At 41.3% G+C, this 24,693-nt stretch overlaps 1 protein-coding gene across 12 annotated transcripts in view; it reads left to right on the forward strand.

The window, feature by feature from the left end:
- Positions 1–8,680: 8,680 nt before the first annotated feature.
- Positions 8,681–24,693, forward strand: part of HP1BP3 (heterochromatin protein 1 binding protein 3) — a 38,644-nt gene continuing 22,631 nt past the window's right edge. The window contains exons 1-8 of one of the 12 annotated variants that reach the window (XM_060626699.3): positions 8,682–8,823; positions 9,881–10,014; positions 11,703–11,780; positions 14,441–14,636; positions 15,087–15,186; positions 18,176–18,329; positions 19,649–19,808; positions 22,811–22,954. In XM_060626699.3, coding sequence (XP_060482682.1) covers positions 14,541–14,636; positions 15,087–15,186; positions 18,176–18,329; positions 19,649–19,808; positions 22,811–22,954 — 654 coding nt within the window. In that variant the 5' untranslated portion in view covers positions 8,682–8,823; positions 9,881–10,014; positions 11,703–11,780; positions 14,441–14,540. Of the gene's footprint in view, positions 8,833–9,219; positions 9,401–9,880; positions 10,015–11,702; positions 11,781–14,440; positions 14,637–15,086; positions 15,187–18,175; positions 18,330–19,648; positions 19,809–22,810; positions 22,955–24,693 lie in introns of those variants that run through there. The other 11 variants (XM_078452275.2, XM_060626700.3, XM_060626709.2 and 8 more) reach the window with 11 other exon arrangements.

Genomic DNA, 24,693 nt, shown 5'->3' on the forward strand with positions numbered 1-24,693 from the left:
GAACTTGTGCTACCAGTAATTTCCTTTCTGATTCTTCTGACTTATTTACCTCTTGATAAGTCTAGGTCTTCTGGCCTGAAGTCCTAGGAAACTGCCTTTGCCAAAGCTCAAATAGCTGTCCTGCCGTAACTGCTTCCTAGAACATAGAAGAATGGTGCTCAGCATTGCTGCATGTTGAATTCACCTGAAGAGTTTTTAAAAATACAAATCCTGAGACCTCACCCCACACCACTTATTTCAGAATCTCCAAGGATAAGACGGCATCTTTTTTTTTTTTTTTTTTTTTTTTTTTTTAAACGTTCCCTCAGTGATCCTAGTATGAGGCAGGATTGAGACCACTGTGGAAAGATTTACCCGGTTTACCTAGCAGCATAGAGACCAATATATATTTTTAGATACTTAAAAATTATTTTTAACTGCAGGTGTTGGGCACACAAATATAAATGGCACATGTTCTGAGAACATAGTTTTATGAGAGCATATAATGAGGACTCTCTGTAAACAGAGATTTGAGAATGCTTCCCACAGGAAGAGAATTTTAAACAAATCTAAAGAATTAAGTAAGAGGTGGTCAAGTAGGGATCGTGAGTGCAAAGACGGGCAGGGGGGTGCATGGTATATTTGATGAACAAAGAGCGGCAGAATATAGGGACAGTTCATTTGCACGTGCAAACATGGAATTTAAACATGCCCTATCACAAATTAATCCAGACAAATCCCTTCTAGACAAACGGGTGAAAAGAACTTTTTGAAACTTGCGGTCTACTCTCAATTTAGTAGAATTCACTAGAGACCAACTTTAGTTGGTACTTGTTACAAAAAAAAAAAGTTCTCAAGGAAAGGAATCATTTCCAGCCCCCAGATTGAGCCACACCCTGGATGTGAGTAATTCCACGGTGTTTGCAGTGAACAGTTACATTTCCCAGATGAGAGTCCTGCAAAGTAGGGGCCACAGAATAACAGCATTCAGGAGCCCTTATGAGCTCATTAGAAAGGCAGAGTCAGGGGCGCCTGGGTGGCGCAGTCGGTTAAGCGTCCGACTCCAGCCAGGTCACGATCTCGCGGTCCGTGAGTTCGAGCCCCGCGTCGGGCTCTGGGCTGATGGCTCGGAGCCTGGAGCCTGTTTCGGATTCTGTGTCTCCCTCTCTCTCTGCCCCTGTCTCCCTCTCTCTCTGCCCCTCCCCCGTTCATGCTCTGTCTCTCTCTGTCCCAAAAATAAATAAAAAACGTTGGAAAAAAAAAAAAAAAAGGCAGATTCAGGGGCACCTGGGTGGCTCAGTTGATTAAGCATCCAACCTCAGCTCGTGGGTTCAAGCCCCGCGTCGGGCTCTGTGCTGCCAGCTCAGACCCTGGAGCCTGCTTTGGATTCTGTGTCTCCTTCTCTCTCTGCCCCTCCTCTGCTCATGCTCTCTCAAAAAAAAAAGTAAACTTTTTTTTTTTTTTTAAATGAAGATTCAGAGGTGCCTGGTTGGCTCAGAGGCTTATGGGACTCTTGATCTCCGGGTTGTGAGTTGGAGCCCCATGCTGGGTGTTGAGATTGCTTAAATAAATAAGCTTAAGAAAACAACTGCAGATTCATGGACTCCACCCTACTAAGTCAGAACTGATTAAGTGGAAAGAGCCCAAGAAACTAACTCTTCAGCTGATTCTTAGGCACACTGAAGTTTGAGAACCACTGCCTAGGGGTACTTCACATCCCTGTCAGTTTAGAAAGCTCTTCACCAAAAGCTAACTAAAAACAAGCACTTCTTAAAACATTTAGACTTTTTTTTTTTTTTAATTTTTTTTTCAACGTTTTTTATTTATTTTTGGGACAGAGAGAGACAGAGCATGAACGGGGGAGGGGCACAGAGAGAGGGAGACACAGAATCGGAAACAGGCTCCAGGCTCCGAGCCATCAGCCCAGAGCCTGACGCGGGGCTCGAACTCACGGTCCGCGAGATCGTGACCTGGCTGGAGTCGGACGCTTAACCGACTGCGCCACCCAGGCGCCCCAAAACATTTAGACTTTTATTTGTTCATTTGAAATACAAAAACAATTAGCCCTTCTTACATCACAGTATCAATGAGCTAATACATGCTACAACACTTGGAAAGCTGTAATTCGTTACGCATTACAGAGTATCCTCTAATTCAATCCCTTCACCAGCCTTATGACATATATGAGGCGGTACAGCTTCCTTTCAACAGGTAGGGAACTAAGTGTCGCGGAAGTCAGGTACCTAGCAAGTCAGGACTGAGGTTTTGCACTTGGTTTTCTGGGAGGCAGTTACTTCCAAAAAATATGCTTGCTCTTCACCAGAAGGCTTTACTCCACACTGGGGAAGGATGGTATAGTGGATGTGCTCTGGAGCATTGGAATTGAAAGAATAGGGGTTTTAATACAACTCTGCCTGAGTTGTTTAAACTTTATTCATTTGTAAAATAAGGATCACACTATCCACCTCATAGGGTTGTTGAGAGGATTAACAAAAAGATAAATCAGAATTCCAGCATTCTGCATGGAATACCTATGGCATGTCTGCCTGTTTTCTACCACATTCTATAACTTTAGTGGTATTCACCCTCATATAATTAAACTGTACTATCTTCAGAACCATAGGAGATTGTGGTTCATCTATCCGCGTTTCTTTCAATACTCTTTGTACAGTTCAGATTTTTTTTCATTGTTTTGTTTTCCTTAGCATACACTATGAAGTCTCATAAGAGGATAAGCAGAGGCTTATCCATCCTCTGCTAACAAACCTGAGGAGTAAAAGCTGCTTTTCCTGGGATTTTATAAGGCATTGTAACAAGGACTAATGGTTAGTGTCCTTTGCAAGTTATACATTGCCCTACCTAGAATGAAAGGAAAACTTGACTAGTTTCTGCTACCCAACCACAATAAACTCCTAAAAATACCGGGTACTTAAAAGTGCATACCCTGGGGCGCCTGGGTGGCTCAGTCGGTTAAGCGGCCGTGGCTCAGGTCATGATCTCGCGGTCGGTGAGTTCGAGCCTCGCGTCGGGCTCTGTGCTGACAGCTCAGAGCCTGGAGCCTGTTTCAGATTCTGTGTCTCCCTCTCTCTGACCCTTCCCTGTTCATGCTCTGTCTCTCCCCGTCTCAAAAATAAATGAAACGTTAAAAAAATAAAAAAAATAAAAAAGTGCATACCCTGCCACATCCAATTCTGGCCATGTTCCTAATGTAGGAGATGCTACCTACTTTGGATACAGACACAACTATACCAAACAGGCTTGCCCATTGATTAGATATGTATTCAGTTTTTTCTTAAGTATCATAGACTCAACCAAGTAGAATGTAAGCAGAAACGCAAAGTTATGTTAAGTTTGAATATCATCATGTAGGGCCTTTTGGGTCAAAATGTTTTATCTGTTGGAAAGAGCAGGGGCATCACTGATAAATCAGAATAGGAGTCTTAAAAGTTGAACTTACAACCTTGAGTCTTGATACGTATGGTTCTCAAGAACTATGGTACTCTTTCCAAACTTTGGGTTGAAACTTTTACAGACTTGCTGCAAGTACTTTAAGAGTACTTGGGGCGCCCGGGTGGCTCAGTCGGTTGAGCGTCCGACTTCAGCTCAGGTCATGATCTCATGGTTTGTGGGTTCGAGCCCCGCGTCGGGCTGTGTTCTGACAGCTCAGAGCCTGGAGCCTGTTTCAGATTCTGTGTCTCCCTCTCTCTGACCCTCCCCCGTTCATGCTCTGTTTCTCTCTGTCTCAAAAATAAATTAATTAATTTTAAAAAGTTAAAAAAAAAAGAATACTTAAAGCTAATATTTTTTGTTTTCCCCCTTTTTTAAGAAGATCCCATTCCCTTATTGCCATGCAGTTGCACTGTGTTTTATAAAAGGGAAGGATCCTTTCTATTGCCATCTTTTTGGAACTTCATTTTTTTTTTTTAAACAAATGGATCCAACTTAATTCTGAAATTTAAAAAATTCTGTTTTTGATTCATGTTTTCCTTTCAATTACTGGGTTTTACTGGGGAAAAAAAAATCTTCCCATTTAAAGAAACGTTCTCAGGGTCACCTGGCTGGCTCAGTTGGTAGAGCATGTGACTCTTGAGTTCGATCAAGCCCCATGTTGGGCATAGAGCTTATTAAAAAACAACAAAAAAAGAAACTTTCTCAAACTACCCCATAATCACAAAGAAAAGATATCTTATGGTAACAAAGTTTTGCTGGAACTTTCCTGGCTTAAAAACTGAAAATTCTGGGGCGCCTGGATGGCTCAGTCGATTGAGCATCCGACTCTTGATTTGGGCTCAGGTCATGGTCCCAGGATCATGGGGTCGAGCCCCACACTGGGCTCCCCACTGAGCGTGGAGCCTGCAAAAATAAATGAATAAATAAAAGAACCTGAAAATCCTGCCTTCCACTAACCCTCAACCACCCCCTATTATTAGGTGAACCAGTACAGTTGGTCACCACTGGTGTCACTGATCTGACCCTTAGCTATCTCTGGCTACCATCACAGGCCTGGTTGCCTTGCAGGCACCTTAACTCCAAGTAAGTTAAAGCCACAAAGGAGTGGAGGGAGAAGCATAGTACTCTTGACTTCAGATTATACAGTCAAAACAAAATTGGATATGTTTTGTTTTGTAGTAAGTCTGGCAAATGGAGTGTCTTTAGTCCGTCTTAAATGCAGTTGTATTACCTCTGGTTTTTAAAAGATGAGAAGACAGTTCAACACATAACAATTTCCAGAACCTGACATGAAAACAAGCTTGAAAGTAAATCTTGTTTTCCTTAGAGATGGTAGGACTAAGTACCTTCCTTACCCTGGTTCTAGATTCTATTCCCCACTGAAGGATTCCTGTAAAAACATACCCATATGTCTTTGTTGCTTTAGGGACAGAATTGTAACTCCATCCAATATGTCAGATACTTCAAACTAAAGGATAACTTGTTTAAAAGCCTTATCCTCAAAATAGTAAACTCAACACAGTTTTCAGACCCCCTCAAGTAGCTAGAAATGTTGACTCCAGTTGAACAAAGGGCAAATGACATCTAGCATTTCTCAAACTTAATGATGAAATCAATGGTTGGCGACCAGCATTTAAAAAAATAATAACTAGAACATGTGAGGGTAAATGTTATTTTCTAAACCTATTTGGTTTATTTATAACTGGTTCATGATCTTTTATCCAAAACCATCGGCACCAGACATGTTTTAAATTCAGAATTTCTCTGAGTTTAGAAAAAAGCTTTACAGTTCAATGACTACTAGGCTGAATAAAATTACTGCCACCAGTGAGGAAAGGAAAGTGCAACATTCGCAGAGGAGGATCCAGGGTGATTGTTTATCTCTAAACCAGGGTCATGGCCTCAGGTAACCGCAAACAATAAGAAAACCATGGTGAGGGAGTTGGAAGAATTATAGGAAATCTTTTCATCAACCTCCATTTTTTGCCTAATAGTGCAAATTGTTAATTCTCTTGCCATCTCTTTCCAAGCTGCAACTAAATTGAGAGCCATTTCCAGAAAGTCTTTCTGGCTGGAAACCAGAAAAGTCAAGTGACTCCCAAACCTGCCTGGACCATACATTGTTAAGGGATCCAAGCACTAGCCTAGCTTTTGGTTACTTTTGCAAGAAATTGTAGTTCCTCAGCCTTGATTTGTGGGAAGAACAGAGATCAGCCTTGCTGGGAACAGAAACCTCTCCCCACCAGGCAATAAAGAATTATTCCTTATTAACACAAGTTGGAATATGAGTAAAATAGGTAGATGGAACTTTCAATGTTCACTCCCATGACTGTAATATCCTAGCTCTGTCCTGGGCCACTCCTGACATCTGCAATTGCTTCAACTTCCTCTCCCCTTATGCCCAAATCTCCAGAGCCGCACATTTTGCTTTTTTATATAAAACAAGACATTTTAGCCTAACAGACTTAAGTATCACTTAGCTTAAAATTTGAGGGACAGCAAAAAAACTATCTATTGCACTGACCACAGACTGTCTGCAAATCTTGTTGTATGCTAAAGTTTCAAAGGGAATTGGCTTCTGAAAAAGTGGATGTTTTGTTGGAAACTAGAGATGATACAGTTGCATTGTGGGGACGTAGCACTTGCTTTTCTAGTTCACAAAACCCTATGTTTCTGAGATTCTCAAGTCATTCCTGTAACCTAGGTGTCCCTGGGCATAATTGTTAAGTCATCACAGACTGCAGCACATTTATTACTTCTCTCTGCTAGAAATTCCTCTTCTAATCAAGCTCTCAGAGCTCTTACTCTTCTGATCCCTGACTGTGGAAGGGAAAGCTTTAGATTTTCAAGTTTAGAGATGAAAAACAGTGAGTTCTCTATCAGTTTGAGGCTTGTATGTTAGCTCTCCTTGGTATTAACCCTTTACAAGTGCTAGAGAAGAGAGTGAAGCTTTAGCCAAAGGAATGAATCTCTGAATGGTGGAACTTCGGTGCAAGAGATGACTGTGAGTCCGGTGGGGGGGGAGGGGGCGGGGGGAGGGGAGGGTTCCAATGTTCTGACAGTAACCTCCATACACCCTGCAGGAGCTGACCTGCCCCTAAACTCCCTAAGGTGTGTGTTTCTTCCAGTGCAAGCCAAACAGCCTTAACAGCTTAAGTAAATACTAAAAAATTCATCACATAACTCTGCTTAACAAACACAACTGCGGGGCACTTGGGTGGCTCAGTTGGTTGAGCTTCTGACTTAGGTTCAGGTCATGAGCTCATGGTTCATGAGTTTAAGCCCCGTATCAGGCTCGCTGCTGTCAGTGCGGGGCCAAGTTCAGATCCTCCGTCTCCCTCTCTCTCTGCCCCTCCCCTGCTCACACTTGCTCATGCTCTCTCAAAAATAAATCTTAAAAAAAACCCAAAAAACAAAAAACACCACCCTGAATACTGTTTTTACTAGTATAGCTCAAAGAAAGCCAAGTGAGGGGCGCCTGGGTGGCTCAGTCAGTTAGGCATCCGGCTTCGGCTCAGGTCACGATCTCCCGGTCCATGAGTTCAAGCCCCGCGTCGGGCTCTGTGCTGACCTCAGAGCCTGGAGCCTGTTTCAGATTCTGGGTCTCCCTCTCTCTCTCTCTCTGCCCCTCCCCTGTTCATGCTCTGTCTCTCTCTGTCTCAAAAATAAATAAACGTTAAAAGAAAGGCACGTGAGATAAGCTATAAAACCATACCCCCATCGAGTCTTAACTCAGATGCAGCTAAGTATAAAAACCAAAACTAGCCAGATGTTACATTTAGCAGATGTAAAATGCCTAAACTGATATACATGTACAGTAAACAATTTAAAGTCCCTTTGTAAGTCGAAAACTTAAAACTTCAGACTTCAGCAAGAGGTAGCCCTAGTGCATGGTTTGTGTGTCACCCTTGAGGAAGACTTTTGAGGTTTTCCCTCCTTGGATATACATGTTGTAAACAACAGAATAAGGAGTGTGTTGGGGGGGGGGGTGTTTTAAGCAAAAATCTGTGGAGGAGGAGAAACCTAGTACCTAGTTTGCTCTTAATTGGGTCCGCTTCTCGCATGAGATAGGGCTAAAGACAGTTTAAGGGAAAAGAACAAAGGTAAGATGTTTTATGAACACCTAGAAATAGAATAGCGTCCTTAAAGGGGGAGACAAAGGATAGGAATGTTGATAAGAACAGAGGAATTGAGCAGGACAAAGGGATGGCACAACTGAAACCCCTTGTGAACAGGTTGAATGCAACAACAGAGCACTGGTAGTACCATTAGTAAGGAGTCTATGACGGTGGCTGTTCAATTTGATACAGCTCATTTTGCAACGGATGGAGTGAGTGGATGGCTACCACTGGGAAAGCTGGTAGATAGTTAAAATGCTGATTACACAGCCTGAGCACTGGGCTAGCGTACTTAAATGGTTTCATAATAAATTTTTAGAATGATTAGCATTTGAGTATTGGCCACATTGCTGTGAGCCTCGGGGTAATTTTAGTGTTTATTATTTCCCTATATTCGTTACCCGCCACACCTCTACCCCACCACAAAACACCGCCTTTAAATACATCGACTTTGAAAAGTTACATTTTCAACAGTATGTACATTGCCTAAGTACGCTGATACCCGAGCAATATGACAATTCAAGGGAATTCCCTTTTTTTCTGATCCCAGGGTTTACTTTTTGAGAACTCTTCTTTCCTATGTATGTAGAGGCCAAGGAAGACCGATTCGCAGATTAGAAAAGCAACTTTTCCAGTTCTTTTCCTGAGTCACTACTCAGCCCTGTAATGTCTGCATACTTAATAGGAACGAATGTGAGGTACCGGATTTTCCGCTATCCGGTTGTCCACTTCTGTCCACGGTCTTCAGAGAAGGGTAGTTCTCGCGCTGTGGCTAAAATGACAGCGGGAGAAGCCAACCCGACTAAAGGTAGACGGATCTCCAAGGAGGAGACCCGCTAAAGACCAGGGACCGAACCAGAGAGTAGCGAAAGGGCAGGCAGTGAAAAGAGTGCTCTTCCGAGGAAAACGAAAGCGAACCCAAGCTAACGGGAGCCACCAGGCAGTGCCCGGCGGAAGCGTGGGCGGACACACAGCACCCTCCCCGGCGTCCTCCCGTCCCGGAGCGCCCTCTCGCGTTCTCGCGCGCCCGGCCAGGGAGGCACGCCGCGCGCACTCCCTCAGCTCCCGTGGGCTGGGGGCGCGGGCGCGCGCGGGGGCGGGGCCGGCGCGGGAGTGCGCGTGCGCGTGCGCGCGCGGGGCCGCGGGCAGGGGGGCGGGGCGGCAGAGCTCGGCGGCTGGGCCTGGAGGACAGCGGCGGCGGAGACGAGGAGCGGCAGCGGGAGCGGCGCCGAGAGGCCGTGCTGAACGCAGGCGCCAGGAAGGGGGGAGCGCAGAGGTAACGCAGGTCGGAACAGGCGGGCGGGGAGTGGACGCGGGCTCGATGGACCCCGAAGGCGAGTGGTCGAGGCCGCTCGCCCGGGGCGCCGACGCCGCTCCCAGAGTGGAGGGGGCGGGGCGCTCGGGTCCCCGGAGGTGGCGCTTTTTGTCTGCCTCTCCCGGCCGCTCCGCCCTCCCTGCCCTCTCCCCTCTCTCCTGCGACCTAGCCCCCTGCCCCTCTCGTTGACGCCTCCTCCGGGGCCCACTGGCGCGCGCGCTCCCGCCCTTGTTTTGTTTGGACTAGGGGGGAGGAGGGGTAGCTCTTCCCAGGTCCAGGGCCCTGCGTCCCAGCGCGCCTGCGCCAGCGTCCTCCCGCTGCGCTCCGATTGGCTGAGGCCTTGCGCATGCTCCCGAGGCCCGTGGCGGACCTCGCCGTCGTCCCCGCCTTCCCGTCTCCCCCCCCCCCCCCCCCCCCCCCCCATTCCCTCAGCGGTTTTCGGAGCGGGTTCGAAAGATGCCGGCGGCGGTGACTGGCTGCGGCGGGCCCGCCCCCCGGCTTCTCCGCCCCCGCCGCCGCCATTACGGAGCTCCCAGTGGTGAGTGCGCGGAGCGCTGGTGCTCGCGGTCCGCCGATTCTAGCGTCGCGGGGGTGGCCCCTGCCCCTGGCGTGGCGTTGGCCTCGGCCGCGTGCATCTTCGAGCGCGAGCCCCGCGTTTCTAGCCGCCGGCCGCGCGTAGCCCGCGCCGCAGCTCCTCGGTGTCCGCCGCCGCTGAGCCCTCCCGTCCTCTGCCGCGCTGCCTTCATCTTGGTCCCTCGCTCCCCCCGCCTCTGCTCGGGCCCCGCACCGGCCGCTCCCTGCCTCTTTGTCTCGGCTGCGCTGTTCTCCGTGTTCCTCTCGGCGGTCTGGGCGGGCGTTTCCGTGCTGCTGCTGCTGCTGCTGCTGCTGCTGTTGCTGCGACGCGGGCCTGAGCTTTCGTTTTCCCGTCTGGCATTCCCAGAGCTTGTTACTCGCCGCACCTTAGACGGTGTGGTTTTCGTTAATAAAGTCAAACTCGTGAATATGAGCGTTTGTCCAGAGGTGGAGGCAGGAGTGCTGAAGTGAGAGCCTCAGATCGGAATTTTGATACCGACTTGCCACTGTCTGTGACCGAGGACGAGTCACTTAACCCTTTGGGGGGAGTATTCTCTCCTGCACAGAGGACTGGACAAGGTGAACTTAACTGCCCCTTCAGCGTACAAATTACGTTTATTATTGTTCCTGACTTTACATTACATTGAAAAGTGAGAATACAATTAGAAGTATCTCTAGGAATTCGCTTGGGACTTGATGGACAAGCTGTCGTGTCTTAAGAGTGAAATTAGACGTGACTGGTTTTACTTTGGAAGATGCTTTTAATTTTGTTTAATTTGGCATGGGCATAAAGCCACTGTGAGCTCTTTCAAGTCTTTATTGCTCCTCTAAAAAGTTTAGTTTAACGTGTTTCAACGTAGGAGTAACATTTTAAAGGTTTTTTATTATTTTTGATTTGGCTTCGTTTTTAAGCTTACTTGGACGATTGAGGGCAGAAAGTTGGAGGAAGTATCCTAAACTGTTCATAGATGAAAATCTTCAGTGTTAAGGCGTTTAGGTTGTGATTATCTTTCAAGGTGGGTCCTGTAGTGGCCATAGCTTCTGTGCCCAAGACAGATTTGTTAGGTACATAACAGATTTATTGAAATGTGAAAGTGGGAAAAAAAAAAGTTGTCAGTTAATTACCAGCATGCTTCTTGTGACATTACTGTAGTCTGAGGACAGTTAAAGACTTTAGACTGGGAACAGTTTAATATATTCTGTGCAAAGCTAGTGATTTTATAACATAATATATTGCACACATTTTTTGGTAAAACATGAAATAATACTACTTTCCCTAAAATGCATATTTTCATTTTAAGATTATTATTTTGAGAGAGCGCACACACAATCTTCAGCGGAGGGCTGGGGGCGGATAGAGGCAGAGAGAGAAAATTCCCAAGCAGGCTCCCCATGTCAGCTGAAATCCAGAGTAGGACGCGTAACTAACTGAGCCACCCAGGTACTCCAAAAAGCATATTTTCAAGGATGTCGATAAACTGAGATACAATAAGTTCCTACTTATTTTTCTATTGCTTTCTCTTTTTTTCAATTTTTTTTTTGAGAGGGAAGTGCTTGCACAAGTGGGGGAGGGGCACAGAAGACCCAAAGCTAGGCTGATAGCTGGGAGCCCCTTGCAGGATTCCAACCCATGAATAAACCCTGAGGTCTTGACCTGAGCTCCACCAACTGAACCACCCAGGCACCCCTTGCCTTGTCTTAATGTAAAGAAAATAAATAAAAACTCTGAAATTCTGGATTTTATCACCTTTATTGCTTGCGTTAAATTAAAAACAGTTTAGAATTTCCTTTTACAAAAGTAGTTCTTTTTATAGTCAATCCAACATTTAAAAAAATAAAACCTAAATTGAAGACCACAGACAGACCACATAAATCACAAGGAAAATCAGATTATTTGTTTTTGACACACATAACCTAGGTGGGAAACTTTTTCGTCTGTTCATCCTTCGATTTAACAGATATTTATCGAGCACCTATTCTATGCCTGGTGTGTTCTTAGGCACCAAGCATCCAGCGGTGAACCACCTAGCTAATATCTCTGTTGGAGAATAAGCATGGCAGCCTAAAAGTCTGGTTCAGAAAGTTATTAGGTACATGGTGATGGTGAGGTAGTGTGAATGAACCATCCATGTAGTTTTGTTAGCTGTGTAATGAACATATTAAGTAATTCATTAGCCAGCCTATTAAAGTATTAGAGGCTGAAGCTTTAAGTTCCATGACCTTTTACCAAGGAAATTCAGAGCTAAGGCAGACTTTTTTTTTTAAAGTAAACTACACTCAACGTGGAGCTCGAACTGAGGACCCCAAGATCAAGAGTTGCATGTTCTACAGACTGAGCCGATCAGGTGCCCCTCAGACAGACTTGTTTGTTTAATGTTTGTTTATTTTTGAGAGAGAGAGACACACACAATCTGAAGCAGGCTCTAGGCTCTGAGCTGTCAGCGCAGAGCCTGATGCAGAGCTCGAACCCATGAATTGTGAGATCGTGACTGGAGCCAAAAGCGGATGCCTAACCAACTGAACCACCCAGGTGCCCCAAGACAGACTTCTTAATATGTATCCCAAGTAACTGGGTTTATTTTTGAAGTGTTCTTCACATGCACTGAATGTAGTAATAGGTACTTAATCACACAGTATTGTTCATTTAACTTTTTTCCCCAATACTTACCCAACACTCATTATGTTTTGGACACTGTTCTGGGTGCTGGGACTACATTGGTGACTTAAAGTCCTAGCCCTTATAGTGCTTACATTGCATTTGGAAGAGATGCATGATAAACAAGTAAATACGTATTTTGACTTTCAGTTGGTGTTAAGTGCTGAAGAAACCTGAAGCATGAGAAGGTTGGGAGGGAGGTCTTTCTGAGGGGGTGACAGTGAGCAGTAAGGTGATTGGGGTGTCTAGGAAAAAAGTGTTCTAGTTTAAGAGAACAGCAGGTGCAAACACTGAGGCAGGGAGGGATGAGCAGAGCACAGTGCCAGGGCCAAAAGAAGTCTTTGTATTTGGAGTCGAGAGTAGAGTGATAGAGTGGGAGGGGGGACTAGTAAAATAATGGGGGTGGTGACAGGGAGGTTTTAAGCAGGAGGGTGTCAGGGCTTATATTTTTGGTGGATGCAGCCAGGAACATTGGCAAACCAACTTATTTATTTATTTTCTTAAATTCCAACCTGGGCATACGTCTTATCTGGCCTAATTTAAACTCATCTTGTCCTCAGGTTAGTGGTGTCCAGTGTCTTTACGGACCATGCGCTTGTTGCCCCAATTTTAGTTTCATCACCTTGGCATTAGTGACAGCTTCTTCTGTGCGCCTCCTCCCCTTTTCACCCATTTGTTTTAATTTTGAGTAATTCGTGAATATAGTTGACTGGAAAGGCTTTGACACTTTTTTCAGTAATTGTGTTTACAGGGAAAAAATTGTTTTCAAGATACCCTATGAGCAGAGATTCCTGAAGGTTTTATTGACTTGACAGTAGCATTTTCACCCTACCTAGTATTATCGTGGGTTAAGAAAGATGAATTCATTAGCAATATCACTTTACCAAGGATAACTTGATCATGATAGTTTCCTTCTGTGTAGGGTTCACATGTAAAGACAGCAGCAGATTTGCTTAGGTTTTTTTATTGTCAAGGAAAATATATTACCATGTAAGTGCTAGTTGCATGAATGAGCAGGTGTATGTATTCAGATTATTCCAAGATAGACATTTAGGCTTCACAAGACTTTGGGGTTTCTAATGAGTGTCCTGAAGGCCAGTGTGGCCCTCTTTTCCCAGATGAGAAAACAGTTTTTTATTTCTGTATTTTATAGTTCTTCAAAGTGAATTGCCATATGAGCATTTTAAGCAGTTTTTATAACAGTTGATAATTTTAAAAATATTCATGGATATTGCTAATTGACTCTTGATAGTAAGTTTCAGTGTATCTTGAATTCTTTCAACTGCATTTGTTTGCAGCTGATTGACCGTTCACAAGTCTGGCATTGCTCTTGGTGTTCCCATAAAAAGATTTTCCCTGTAGATGTGAAAGCATTCTTTATGTTTGGGGTTTTTTGTTTGTTTGTTTGTTTGTTTGTTTTAATTTATCCCAGTTATTGTAGCTTGGGACTATTACCTGACAAATTGAAAACTTAAATTCCTAGACAGGGTTAGAGCTTCAAGCAGGGGTTGAATGACTGATCTACTGTTCTCTAATTCTTTGTTAATGTTCGTTAGCCTAAAGGTCTAAGCACCTAAATGATCATTTTCTTATATTTTGGAGAGATTTTTGTTATAGAATGTCACTGAGTCCCAGATGAGAGTTTTGTTTTTTTTTTTTTTTTTTTTTTGAGGACAGTATTAATGACCAGGCAAATTTGAGTGACTACATGGGTTTTATCTTTGAATATTTAATTATGTTCTTTCTTCTGTGCTAGTTTTGCTTACTTTAAAAATAACAAATAAGGTCTTGGAAGCATACTTCTGTTCTCCTAGGTGATGGTCTGAATTTGCCTGTCTGAATCTGGAGGCTGTTAGCGTATCACGTTCTTCAGGAGTATTTTTGCCCTTGTATTACTTTTATCTAAAGGAGATGAAGTTAAAGTTACAGTTAATTTTCCTGATCCTTTTGAGAACAATAACAACAAAACCCTTCTCTCTTTAGTCATTTATCTTTGAGGAAACATTTGACTAAACTATTTCTTAGTCTCCTTATTGTGTCCTTTCTAGGTTCCTAATCGTAGCAGGAGGGGAATGGGATTAGGTTCCTTATGAGCTTTCTTGTCCTTGTTGCCTTTGTTCATGTGGAAGGTGCAACAGCTGCTGTGGCTTGTGCGTTTGTCTTAGTGGCTGCTTTAATCTGGTGTATATTTTGATAGTGATTTTATCTTTCTTAATGACAACTGACCGAGTCATCTGTCAGTTAACTAGAAGTTTTATAATTTTTCCCCTTTGGGTGTGTATTAAATTTAGACATTTAGTTTAGTTTTGTTTCTGTTAATCTTCACACCAGATCTTTTCTGTGCTTTAGGTTGACTCTTCACCACACTGAAACCATTAGGAAAAATCCTTGTGGTTAACAGCAGAGGCTTCAGAGTGTAACCTGTACTCGGGCCTAGAAATTATTTTAAATGGCGACTGATACGTCTCAAGGTGAACTCGTCCATCCTAAGGCACTCCCACTTATAGTAGGAGCTCAGCTGATCCACGCGGACAAGTTAGGTGAGGTAGGGGCTGACACATTCTTGAAGCTCACTCTTGGATCAGTCCCTGACTTCAGACCCTGCTGGGTCTTTCTTGGTACATGTTCCTTTCCTTTCCTTTCCTTTGGGGAGTCTGGGTTGTGAATCTGAAAAAATCAAAGAGATAAAAAATTCTTTTCATCTTCCCTTTCCCCTCAAATTCCTCAGAAAACCTCCAACCTTTTAAATTTATTCCAAATCAAGTATATTACCAGTTTCCATTTGAAATTCTAGCTAAAATAAAATACTTTGAAAAGTACTTCTTAAACACCATGGTTCACTTCAAAAAAACTTGTTAAAAGTAATTTGCATCAGATCCTGGAGTCGACTTGAAGAATTCTCCTACATCTTCTGACACCCAGTTAGGTTCTTGAGAAAAAGAGAAAAAGAAAATCTTTCTCATGCATGTGTGATTATGGCTGTCTCTTTTCTCAGAAGGTGGAAGATAGCACCATGCCGATTCGTCGAACTGTGAATTCTACACGAGAAACTCCTCCCAAAAGCAAGCTTGCTGAAGGGGAGGAAGAAAAGCCAGGTAAAGTAAAGCAGGAGACAACTTGAAATGGCAGAAGTTTCTACTCCAATTCAGAGTATCCTGTGAATTCCTTTGAACTTAATTGTTTTTTCATGGCTGTTTTGGGGAAACACTGAAAGAGAGAAGTTGTACCTATTGATATGTCATTTCCAGACCAAAGTGAGCAAAGGAAGAATTTCATCTTGTCTCTAAAGATTTTTAGAAGGTGTAAACTTCATGTTCTTGGAATGAAAAACAGAAAATGGTTGGCGAGAACAGGAACAGTTGAAGAGTAGCTTCTGGGCATACGGTGTCTTGGGGATGAAGGCTGTGGACGAATGGGGGACTTGGGACTTCCAGATGGGCAGTACAAGATCCCTCAGAAATTATCACAAGGCCTTAAGGGAGCAAAGGGGCAATCAGAGCATTGGTTTATATTTGGTATTGGTGGAGAGAAGATTGGCTAGACATAGGTAGAAACATAATGAGTCAAGAGAAATGTAAAACCATCAGCCTGGGTAATCGTGCTCCTTTATGGCATCTTTAATCACCTCTTTCCTTTTCCTTGTTTTTCATTTTCTTCTTGTGACTTTTTTCTTTCTTTTCCTTTTCTCTTTTTCTCCCTTGCTTTTTATCTCAGGTTTGCCAGGGATGAGCACCATCCTGTCGTGGCTATTAGAACTAAATATCTGTTTACCAGCACAGGTTAGGAATAAGGCACTCTTGTTGCCTTTATCCCTTGGTGCGGCAGGAATATACTTTTTTCCAGTGGAACCTGGATTTTGTCTCAAAATACCCAGATGAATACTGTAAGCAATTTGGGTATAATTGCTTATTTAGGAGACATGGGAATCAGCATATTGAAAAAAATGAGAGGGAGGCGCCTGGGTGGTTCACTTGGTTGAGCTCCGACTCTTGTTTTAGGCCCAGGTCATGATTCCAGGATCATGGGATCAAGCCCTGCATTGGCCTCTGTGCGGAGCATGGAGCCTGCTTAAGATTCTCTCTCTCCCTCTGCCGCTCTTCCCCTGCTCACACATTCTCTCTCTTTTCTCCCAAATAAAATTAAAAAATGAGAGGTGCTGGTGAGTTGAAGTTTGGTTATTTTGTCCAGCACCGAGTTAAGCCACTTGATGGCCTGCCTTAAACCACATTTGATTAACAGGTAAAGCCACTAAATCATTAATGACCTCAGTTTTCAGAATACAAGCCAGAGAGTTCAGGTATTGGAAAAGTCAGCCAAGAATTCAGAAGGGATCAGTAAGTCGCTTGACGAGTTCTGTGTTTTATCTTTTCCCACTATGGTATTAATGTATATAAAAATACATACTTGCATTTTGGAGACAGACACAATAGTTTAATGAGTTGGAAGCAGTGTCTTATACATACTACATACTCAGTGCCTGTTGAGTGACTGTACGTTTATTAATCCATCAACTATTAAGCAATTATTCTTGAGAACAGAAAATAATATGAAATTGAATTTATAATTCTACTCTTAGAGGAAAACCCAGTAAGTGGTTCTTTTCATCCTTTTTAGAATAAGACCATGTATAAATAAACATAATGACTAATAGAAAGTCCTTACCCATGAAGCCAATTAAATCAAATTAGTGGGCCAAGGGGCAGTAAGAGACACATATGTGATTTAAAAAATTATCTGAATTACCTGATGCCATTGTTAGAATGAAGTTCTAGCTTTAATATTTTGTAAAATAGTTCTAGAAGCAGCAGGAGAGGCTGAAGGAGGATGGGAATCACCCACATGGTACAAGTACAGGTATTCCCTAAAGCATTTTATAGAATCCCCATGATAACTCTGTGAGGTAGGATTACTAAGGCTTGGAGATGTCAAAGAACTTGCCATAAGATATGAAGCTAGAAAATTATAAGGACTGAACTTTTGAATCCAGGTATGTTTGACTCTAAAACCTCAATTTTGGCTAAACATATGGGAGGATTTTCAATCTTCTATGCATGTCTCATCGAAGAGCATAATCCAGGATGAGATCAACAAATGACAGTTGACTGTCCTGAAATTCAGGGTTTAGAATTTTAATTTGTTGAAAATTAGAAATTCCTTTAGAATTGTATATATGTAGTTTGGTTATAAGAAGTAAGTGGCATGGTTTTGTTCTTTTTTAAAAAAAATGTTTATTTTTGAGAGAGAGAGAGAGAGAGAGAGAGATTGCTTGCACATGCAAGCAGGAAAGGGACAGAGAGGGTGACAGAGGATCCTGAGGGGGCTCTGTGCTGACAGCCCAGGGCTCAAACCCATGAACTACAAGATCATGACCTGAGCCAAAGTCAGATGCTTAACCCACTGAGCCACCCAGGCGCCCCGGCATTTTTTTATTCTTTAGGATTTTTCATCATTATGATAATAATTTGTTCACATAATTTAAATGACCAAACTCTTCAAGCATATACTTTTATTTTTTGCCTATGTGTTGCCATTGGAGAGTCCTTTCTTTGAAGTCCCTATTTAATCATATCTGGGGCTCTGTATTCTGTAGTACTGCTCAAAGAGGCTTGCTGAGAAAAGACACAAACAAGCCACTGCAGACCTCAGTATTCCCCCCTCACATTTCTGCTCTTGCCCCAGTCTTTTCACTTGGAAAATAGGTGTTAACTTTCTATTACTTATTCCCTTACTAAGATTCATCTGTTAAATTATGAAATAGCTAATGTCTTAATTATGAATCTCATTAATATTGCAGAGGAGAACAGGCAAGAGGTTTGATTCAGGGTAAAATGAGTTTCTCTTTCTGTGTAATTCCCTGGTCCATCTCCTTTTTTCACATAGTGGTCTGGATAAACAACCTTTGAACAGGCAGTTAGAGCTACATAAGGAAGGAAAGAACACTGCAACTGATAGACATTTATTCGTTTTAAAGTCTGTCAATTGGAACATTTGGCTTCTCTGTTTAATAATATAGCCTTTTACCCTTTTATTGACTCAGGCTCTAATCTATCTATTTGATGCCATTCTGCACACCTGATTTTTTAGAACCAGATATAAGTTCAGAGGAATCTGTCTCCACTGTAGAAGAACAAGAGAATGAAACTCCACCTGCTACATCTAGTGAGACAGAGCAGCCAAAGGGAGAACCTGAGAACGAAGAGAAGGAAGAGAACAAGTCTTCTGAGGAAACCAAAAAGGAGTAAGGAGTTATGCCTTCTCGCTATTTAAAATTGAAGACTGTGTAAAAGGACTGTAGATCAGATTGTTTTAAAGGATTGTATCATTGGTTTATGCTAGATGTTTGCTACTTACTTGGATTTACTTTTTAGAATTACTGTTTGAAATAGGTTTATTATATAGTTCTATGGCCTATTAGAGCTTGTAGCTCTTATAACAATGGTTTGAATAACCCAAAATTCATTGCTTTTGCCTTTGAAACTTTTTTTGTGTGTACTTAGGATTCATTGTGGGAGTGTCTCATATTTTAATCATTGACATAATTTCAATAAGAAATGAAACATAACTCTAAAAATCTGACCTGGGAAACACTTGACCATTTTATTCCTACCTATACCTTTGCGAGTTGTTTTTGTATGTTTATGTTAGAAAACATTAATCTGTATCAGCCATTGCCAGAGTCACCTAAAAATGTGTACATTTGGACGGTGACTTTAAGAATCTGAAAGCAAAATTTGCTACTGATAATCTGTACAGTGTGGTGGAAATTCTTTGTTAATTTGAAGAGGGTTTTTTTGTTTGTTTGTTTGTTTGTTTTGCAGGATAATTGGTTGCATTCTTCTCGTAATTGGTCAGAACAGTTAGGAATTACATTTAAAATAAAAGAGTAACTCAGTAATAACTATACCTTCTAGGTGTAATCCTCAAGGAATCCTTTATCCCAGCTTTATAGGTTTAAGTTCTGTGGAATTTTTAGCAGCTACCCTATATTTTAGTTGCATGGGGTACTGTTATGATTATTTAGAATACATTTATATAATGCTTTATGGCTCACAAAATTGTTTTTATGAACATAATCTCATAATTCTTGCAACAACCTTATAAAATGTTTTATATTACTATTTTATAGCTGAGGAAGCTGAGATTCAGGTCAGTTGGCCAAAGTCTTATAGCTAGGAAATGTTAGAGCAAAAACTCAAACCCAGGTCTTCTGACTTCAGAGCTTGAGTTCTTTTCACTGCGCTAAATTACACCTGTTGTAGTTATTAGAATACATTTTAAAATTCTCATTTCTTTCATGTGCTGGTCCTTCATACCAGTGCTAATTTATATGACTTCTCTCCCCTGTACCTAAGAGAAAACACCTTTTTGGTTCATTTACAGTATCCAATTTTTAAAAAAGGTTTTATTTTGTAAAACTTTGCTTATTTTATATATCACTTTAGTGTGGAAGTAAATTGAAACATTAATTTTTATCCCTCTTTTGTCTATTCTTCTTTCTGACTTTATACCTCTTTCTGGAGAGTTTACCTTGCATAATAACAATTCTTTGTTTTAAAGTGAGAAAGATCAGTCTAAAGAAAAGGAGAAGAAAGTGAAAAAAACAATACCTTCCTGGGCTACCCTTTCTGCCAGCCAGCTAGCCAGGGCCCAGAAACAAACACCGATGGCTTCCTCCCCACGTCCCAAGATGGATGCAATCCTAACTGAGGCCATTAAGGCAAGTTTTTATTACAAGCAGTTCATCTTAGATTTATTCTGTTTGTCTTTTGGTTATTTGAAAATGGCATATTCCTGTCCAGACATCAGAAATCTTGCTGTTTCCTAAAAGATACTGAAGTAGAAGAAAGCCATTGTGAAGTTCATGTGTTTTTTCGTTTTTGTTTTTGTTTTTTTATTTTTTAAGAAAATCACATTTGGTGAGCACTGTTAATTTTTTAAATTCAAATTTACTATAGCAAGTATTTTTAATTTTAGATTTTTTTTTTTTACACTCATTTTATTGGTTAAGTATAGTATTTCTTTGAAGGCTGAACCTGTTAATTTATTCAACAAACATTTAAGGACTAACTAAAACTTCTCTGTGTCAGATAATCCTGCTAGGGATATAACAGAGAATAAAACAGGGTCATCTTTGCCTTTATGAAGTCGGATTGTGACTGAGAGTAACGGAATAGCATAGAGGATTTTATCTTAAAAAGATACACTATCTTAAAAAAAATTTTTTTTAAACGTTTATTTATTTTTGACAGAGAGAGTGCAAGCAGGGGAGGGCCAGAGAGAGAGGGAGACACCAAATCCTAAGCAAGCTCCAGGCTCCTAGCTATCAGCACAGAACCTGACATGGGGCTCAGACTCACAAACCATGAGATCATGACCTGAGCCGAAGTTGGACGTTTAACTGACTGAGCCACCCAGGCGCCCCAAAAAAGATTTACTATCTTTAGGTTCATTTTTCAAATTTGAGTGTCTAATACTGGTAGTGGTTAGCTTTCCTACCTGAGCTATAAGAAACCTTCTTAGAAACCTTACTACTTTGTTTCATCACCAAAAATTCTCCTCCTTTATGACTTTTCTATAATCCATTGACTTCTATTAGCTTAAGGGTCCTCATGTAGGTTTCTTAATTTTAATTTTTAAGGGCATCTTTTTTTTTTTTTGGGGGGGGGGTCTGTTTATTTTAGGACACCTAGGTGGTGCAGTTAAACATCTTGACTCTTGACTTCGGCTCAAGTCATGATCTCACGGTTTATGAGTTGGAGCCCCGCATCCCTGCTTGGGATTCTGTCTTTCCTCTCTGCCACGCGCGCACACAAGTGGGGGAGGGGCAGAGAGGGTGGGAGAGAGAAAATCCCAAGCAGTCTCCATATTCTCAGCGCAGAGCCCATCCTGTGGCTTGATCCCACAAACCGTGAGACCATGACCTGAGCCAAAATCAACGTTCAACCTACTGAGCCACGCAGGCCCCTTGGTTTTTAAGGTTATCTTCTAATCTGACCTTGCCTTTTTTGTGTAAGTTTTTCTGGTTACTTTTGCCATGTTAATTCACATGATGAGATGATAAGAGAAGCTAAGATAGGAGCCAAAGACACCCTCATTTTAGGGACCTTGTTGCTAGGATCTGAGTCAGAGTTGGGGAAAGGGGGATAAAAACCAATTTAATCAAGGATGGTATACATAGGAAGGGGCAGCCTAGTGGTCATTCTCAGAATTTGAGAAGACAGCACTGACATATAAACTGGAAAAGAGTTTGTCTTTAGACCTCTCCCTGCATTCTTTTTTTTTTTTTTTTTTTTTTCCTCCCTGTATTCTTTTAAGAGTGCTCTCAACTCCTTGAAACTTTCTTGGTCTAGATAGCTTGACTATGGTGAGATCTCATTTCTTTGTATAGCTTTTCATCAAGGTTTTCACTTCATAACCACTCAGCCTAAGTTTAGAGAAGCAGGGTCACAGTGAGGTTGGAGAAGGACTAAAATTTTAAATAGTGAAACAAAAAAATTAGAACAGTATAAATTAGGTCCAAAGAATAGTTTGAATCTGATTGTGCATATTTGTACAAATGAGGGGTGGGTGGGTGTGTGTTCCATGCAGGGTAACAAATCGTGATTTCAGACTACCAGAACCATTTTGTGAATCAAACAGGAGTCCTGATGTCTGCTTCCATCTCATTGTCAGTTTGGTGGAGCATGGAATTGTTTTAGCATTAGAGGGTTCTTTTCCGTTTGATTTTCTTTGTATTTTAAGATCAGGAGTAATAGGTCAGAAACATTTACTTGAAATAGGTGAACCATATTAACCCAACTTGTTTTATGTTCTGTAGTCTTTTCTGCTCCATCTGCCTGTGAATTTTTTTCTTTATTGTCAAAGTATATAAAATAAAATTTAACCAAGTGTTTTATCCAACGAGAATGAGTAAGTTCTCCATTCGGTTTATAGAGAAAGACAACACAGAATTGGTAAACTAGCCCATTAGGTAAATAACAGATGCTGCTTATGTATGCTTCAAAATGTAAAGCACTTGAAAAAAATTTGCCACCTTCATGACTTAATGACCTACTTGAGTCTTCCTTGGGCATTAATCAAATAGAATATAGTTAAATTGGATGGAAATGGAAGAGAACATTTTAAATTGCAATTGAATGCCCTCATTGTTACCCAAAACTCTCCTTAAGATTTTGCCATTTATAAAACCAGTTTTATGCCATTTATTCAGATTATCTTTGTTTATCTTCTCTGCTGACATTTGCATAAAGCCTAGAGAGAAACATTGGTCCTGGTGTGCTAAAGCTCATTCCATAAAATGAGCCAGATCTGTAATCCTGCAAGTAATAGAAATGTTCTTTTTTTTTTTTTTTTTTTTTTTTCATTTTAATGCTAAAGATCTGTCTTCTAAATACAAAATAGAATTAAAATGGAAAGAGCTTCTTCCTTGACACACAGAATGTTGTTCTTCACATGTTGTGTCTTCTCTTTGCCTGGTTTGAACTAAAGTAAAATTGTTGCAGAAATATTGTAATTCTGTATTTCTCCACAGCCATGATGAACTGAAGTTACCTGAAATACTACTCATTCTTCCATGCCATTTTTATCATTCATTATCAAGTTCATCTCCAAAATAGTTTATTTTGAAAACATGTGTCAGATTCTCTGTCTAATGAACTCTGTCTAATGAAAACAGCTAGTGTGAAGTAATATGCGTGTTTCGGTAAATCTGTTTTCTAGGCATGCTTCCAGAAGAGTGGTGCATCAGTGGTTGCTATTCGGAAATATATTATCCATAAGTACCCTTCTCTGGAGCTGGAGAGAAGGGGCTACCTCCTTAAACAAGCACTAAAAAGAGAATTAAATAGAGGTGTCATCAAACAGGTATTAAACAATTGTTGAGGATAAGATCATTTCAACATGTAATAGCTGTAAGTCCATAATAACATTTAGGCTTTTTGTCTTTTTTTTTTTTTTTTTTTTTGTAAAAATATAAATTAACATTATGATGAAATGTTTAAGCATGGCCTAGTTTTATTATTTGAGACTAGGTTTCAAATCACTGGTGCCAGTTACCTTTGATAAGTTAACTGTTCTGGAGAGCAGAAGCAATATGATAGCATAATTGTTTTCTAGTGCTGCTTGTACTTCTAATTGGATTTTCTTTGGGGGCCCCTTGTGCTTGAGATCATGTACTGAAGATGAGAGGTGGGGTTAAGGAATTCTTTTATTGCAGCAGCAAAAAAGAATTGCTCTCGTCTTGCATTTGTTAGTTTTAAAGCCTACCTTATGACTAGACTTGTTACCATTATAAATTTGTAAATAGGTTCATCTTAACAGTGTCTAAAATTATTGAAGCTTGTTAGGAGCATTAGAGAAGCCTGAGTAAATTGAGACTAGTACTAAAACCAGTATTGATTTCAGGCATAAATCTATGTTATTTTGCCTAGTACATTAAACATTGCTTAGAAACCTAAAAATTTTAAGTTGGAATGGAGTGTATCTTACCTAAATTTTCTTCAAAGGTTCAGAGGGATGAAGTAATTACCACAATGCCATGGTAGTGGCAAAAATAGTTCAAAGGACCTAGTTCACTGCATTCTGAGAGTCCCGTTGCCTTTCTTCCATACCTTTCTGCACAATCTGATGAACACAGAATTCTGTGCCATTCAGGCATTTAAATTCTGCTTAGGAACTTTCAACAAGTACTTCACTCCACAAATACAAATTGTTCCTGTGTGCCAGGTGCTTGGGGGCCCATCAGTGAGTAAAGCAGATTTCTGCCGTGGAGCTTACGTTATAGTTTTCTCAAAATGTTGTATAACTGATGTTTATATGGCCTTTATAATGGTCTCTGACTGAAAGGTATTATCTAACCAGTGTAATTAGAGCCAAAGATCTGTCCTCAATCATAGTGTATGTCAGCATAATTGATGAGCTGGCTTCGTGTTTTTCTTCACGAAATATAGTTTATGACCTATTCTTGCCTCGTAGGCTGAACCTCATTTTGATGCTTAAACAACACTTTACAGGCTGAAAGTATTTCAGCTTGATTGCTATGTTCAAGGTAGCATAAATAAAGCTAAGGTGTGGAGGACTCTGGTTAGTGTGAATCAGCTTTAAAGTTTTGTGAAAGTGCTTTGTAAACTGTGGAAACACGTGGTAAGACTTACACATACAGTCATATGCAGTGGCTGTGAGTTAGATAACCGTCACAGGTGCAGTAATAATGGCTCATGGGTGGTCTGGGAAGCACTATAGTTTGAGATCAGCGGTCCATAAACTTTTGCCAGGGAGCAGTCTTCCTTTCAAGATAGAGATTTTCTGATTTTCCCCAAGAGATTATACCTGCTTTCATGCGGGGTGGATAGCTAATATACCGTTAACCTGGTATCACAATAGCATTCTTCCCCAGGTTCGTAGACGAGGGAACAAAAGCTCAGAGGCTTTATGGGGTTGTCTAATATTGAATGGCTAGATGGTACCATAAATGGGATTCAGTCCTAAGTCTTTTGATTCATCCATTGTTCTTTTTTCTCTGAAGAGTTGAACAACATTTTACATTAGTTCTTGTATCATCATGCCCTGTACTTTGCTTAGTCTCATATAAAGTTATAAATATT

This window comes from Panthera onca, chromosome C1, assembly GCF_046562875.1.
Source record: "Panthera onca isolate mPanOnc1 chromosome C1, mPanOnc1 haplotype 2, whole genome shotgun sequence".
Taxonomy (NCBI): Eukaryota; Metazoa; Chordata; class Mammalia; order Carnivora; family Felidae; genus Panthera; species Panthera onca.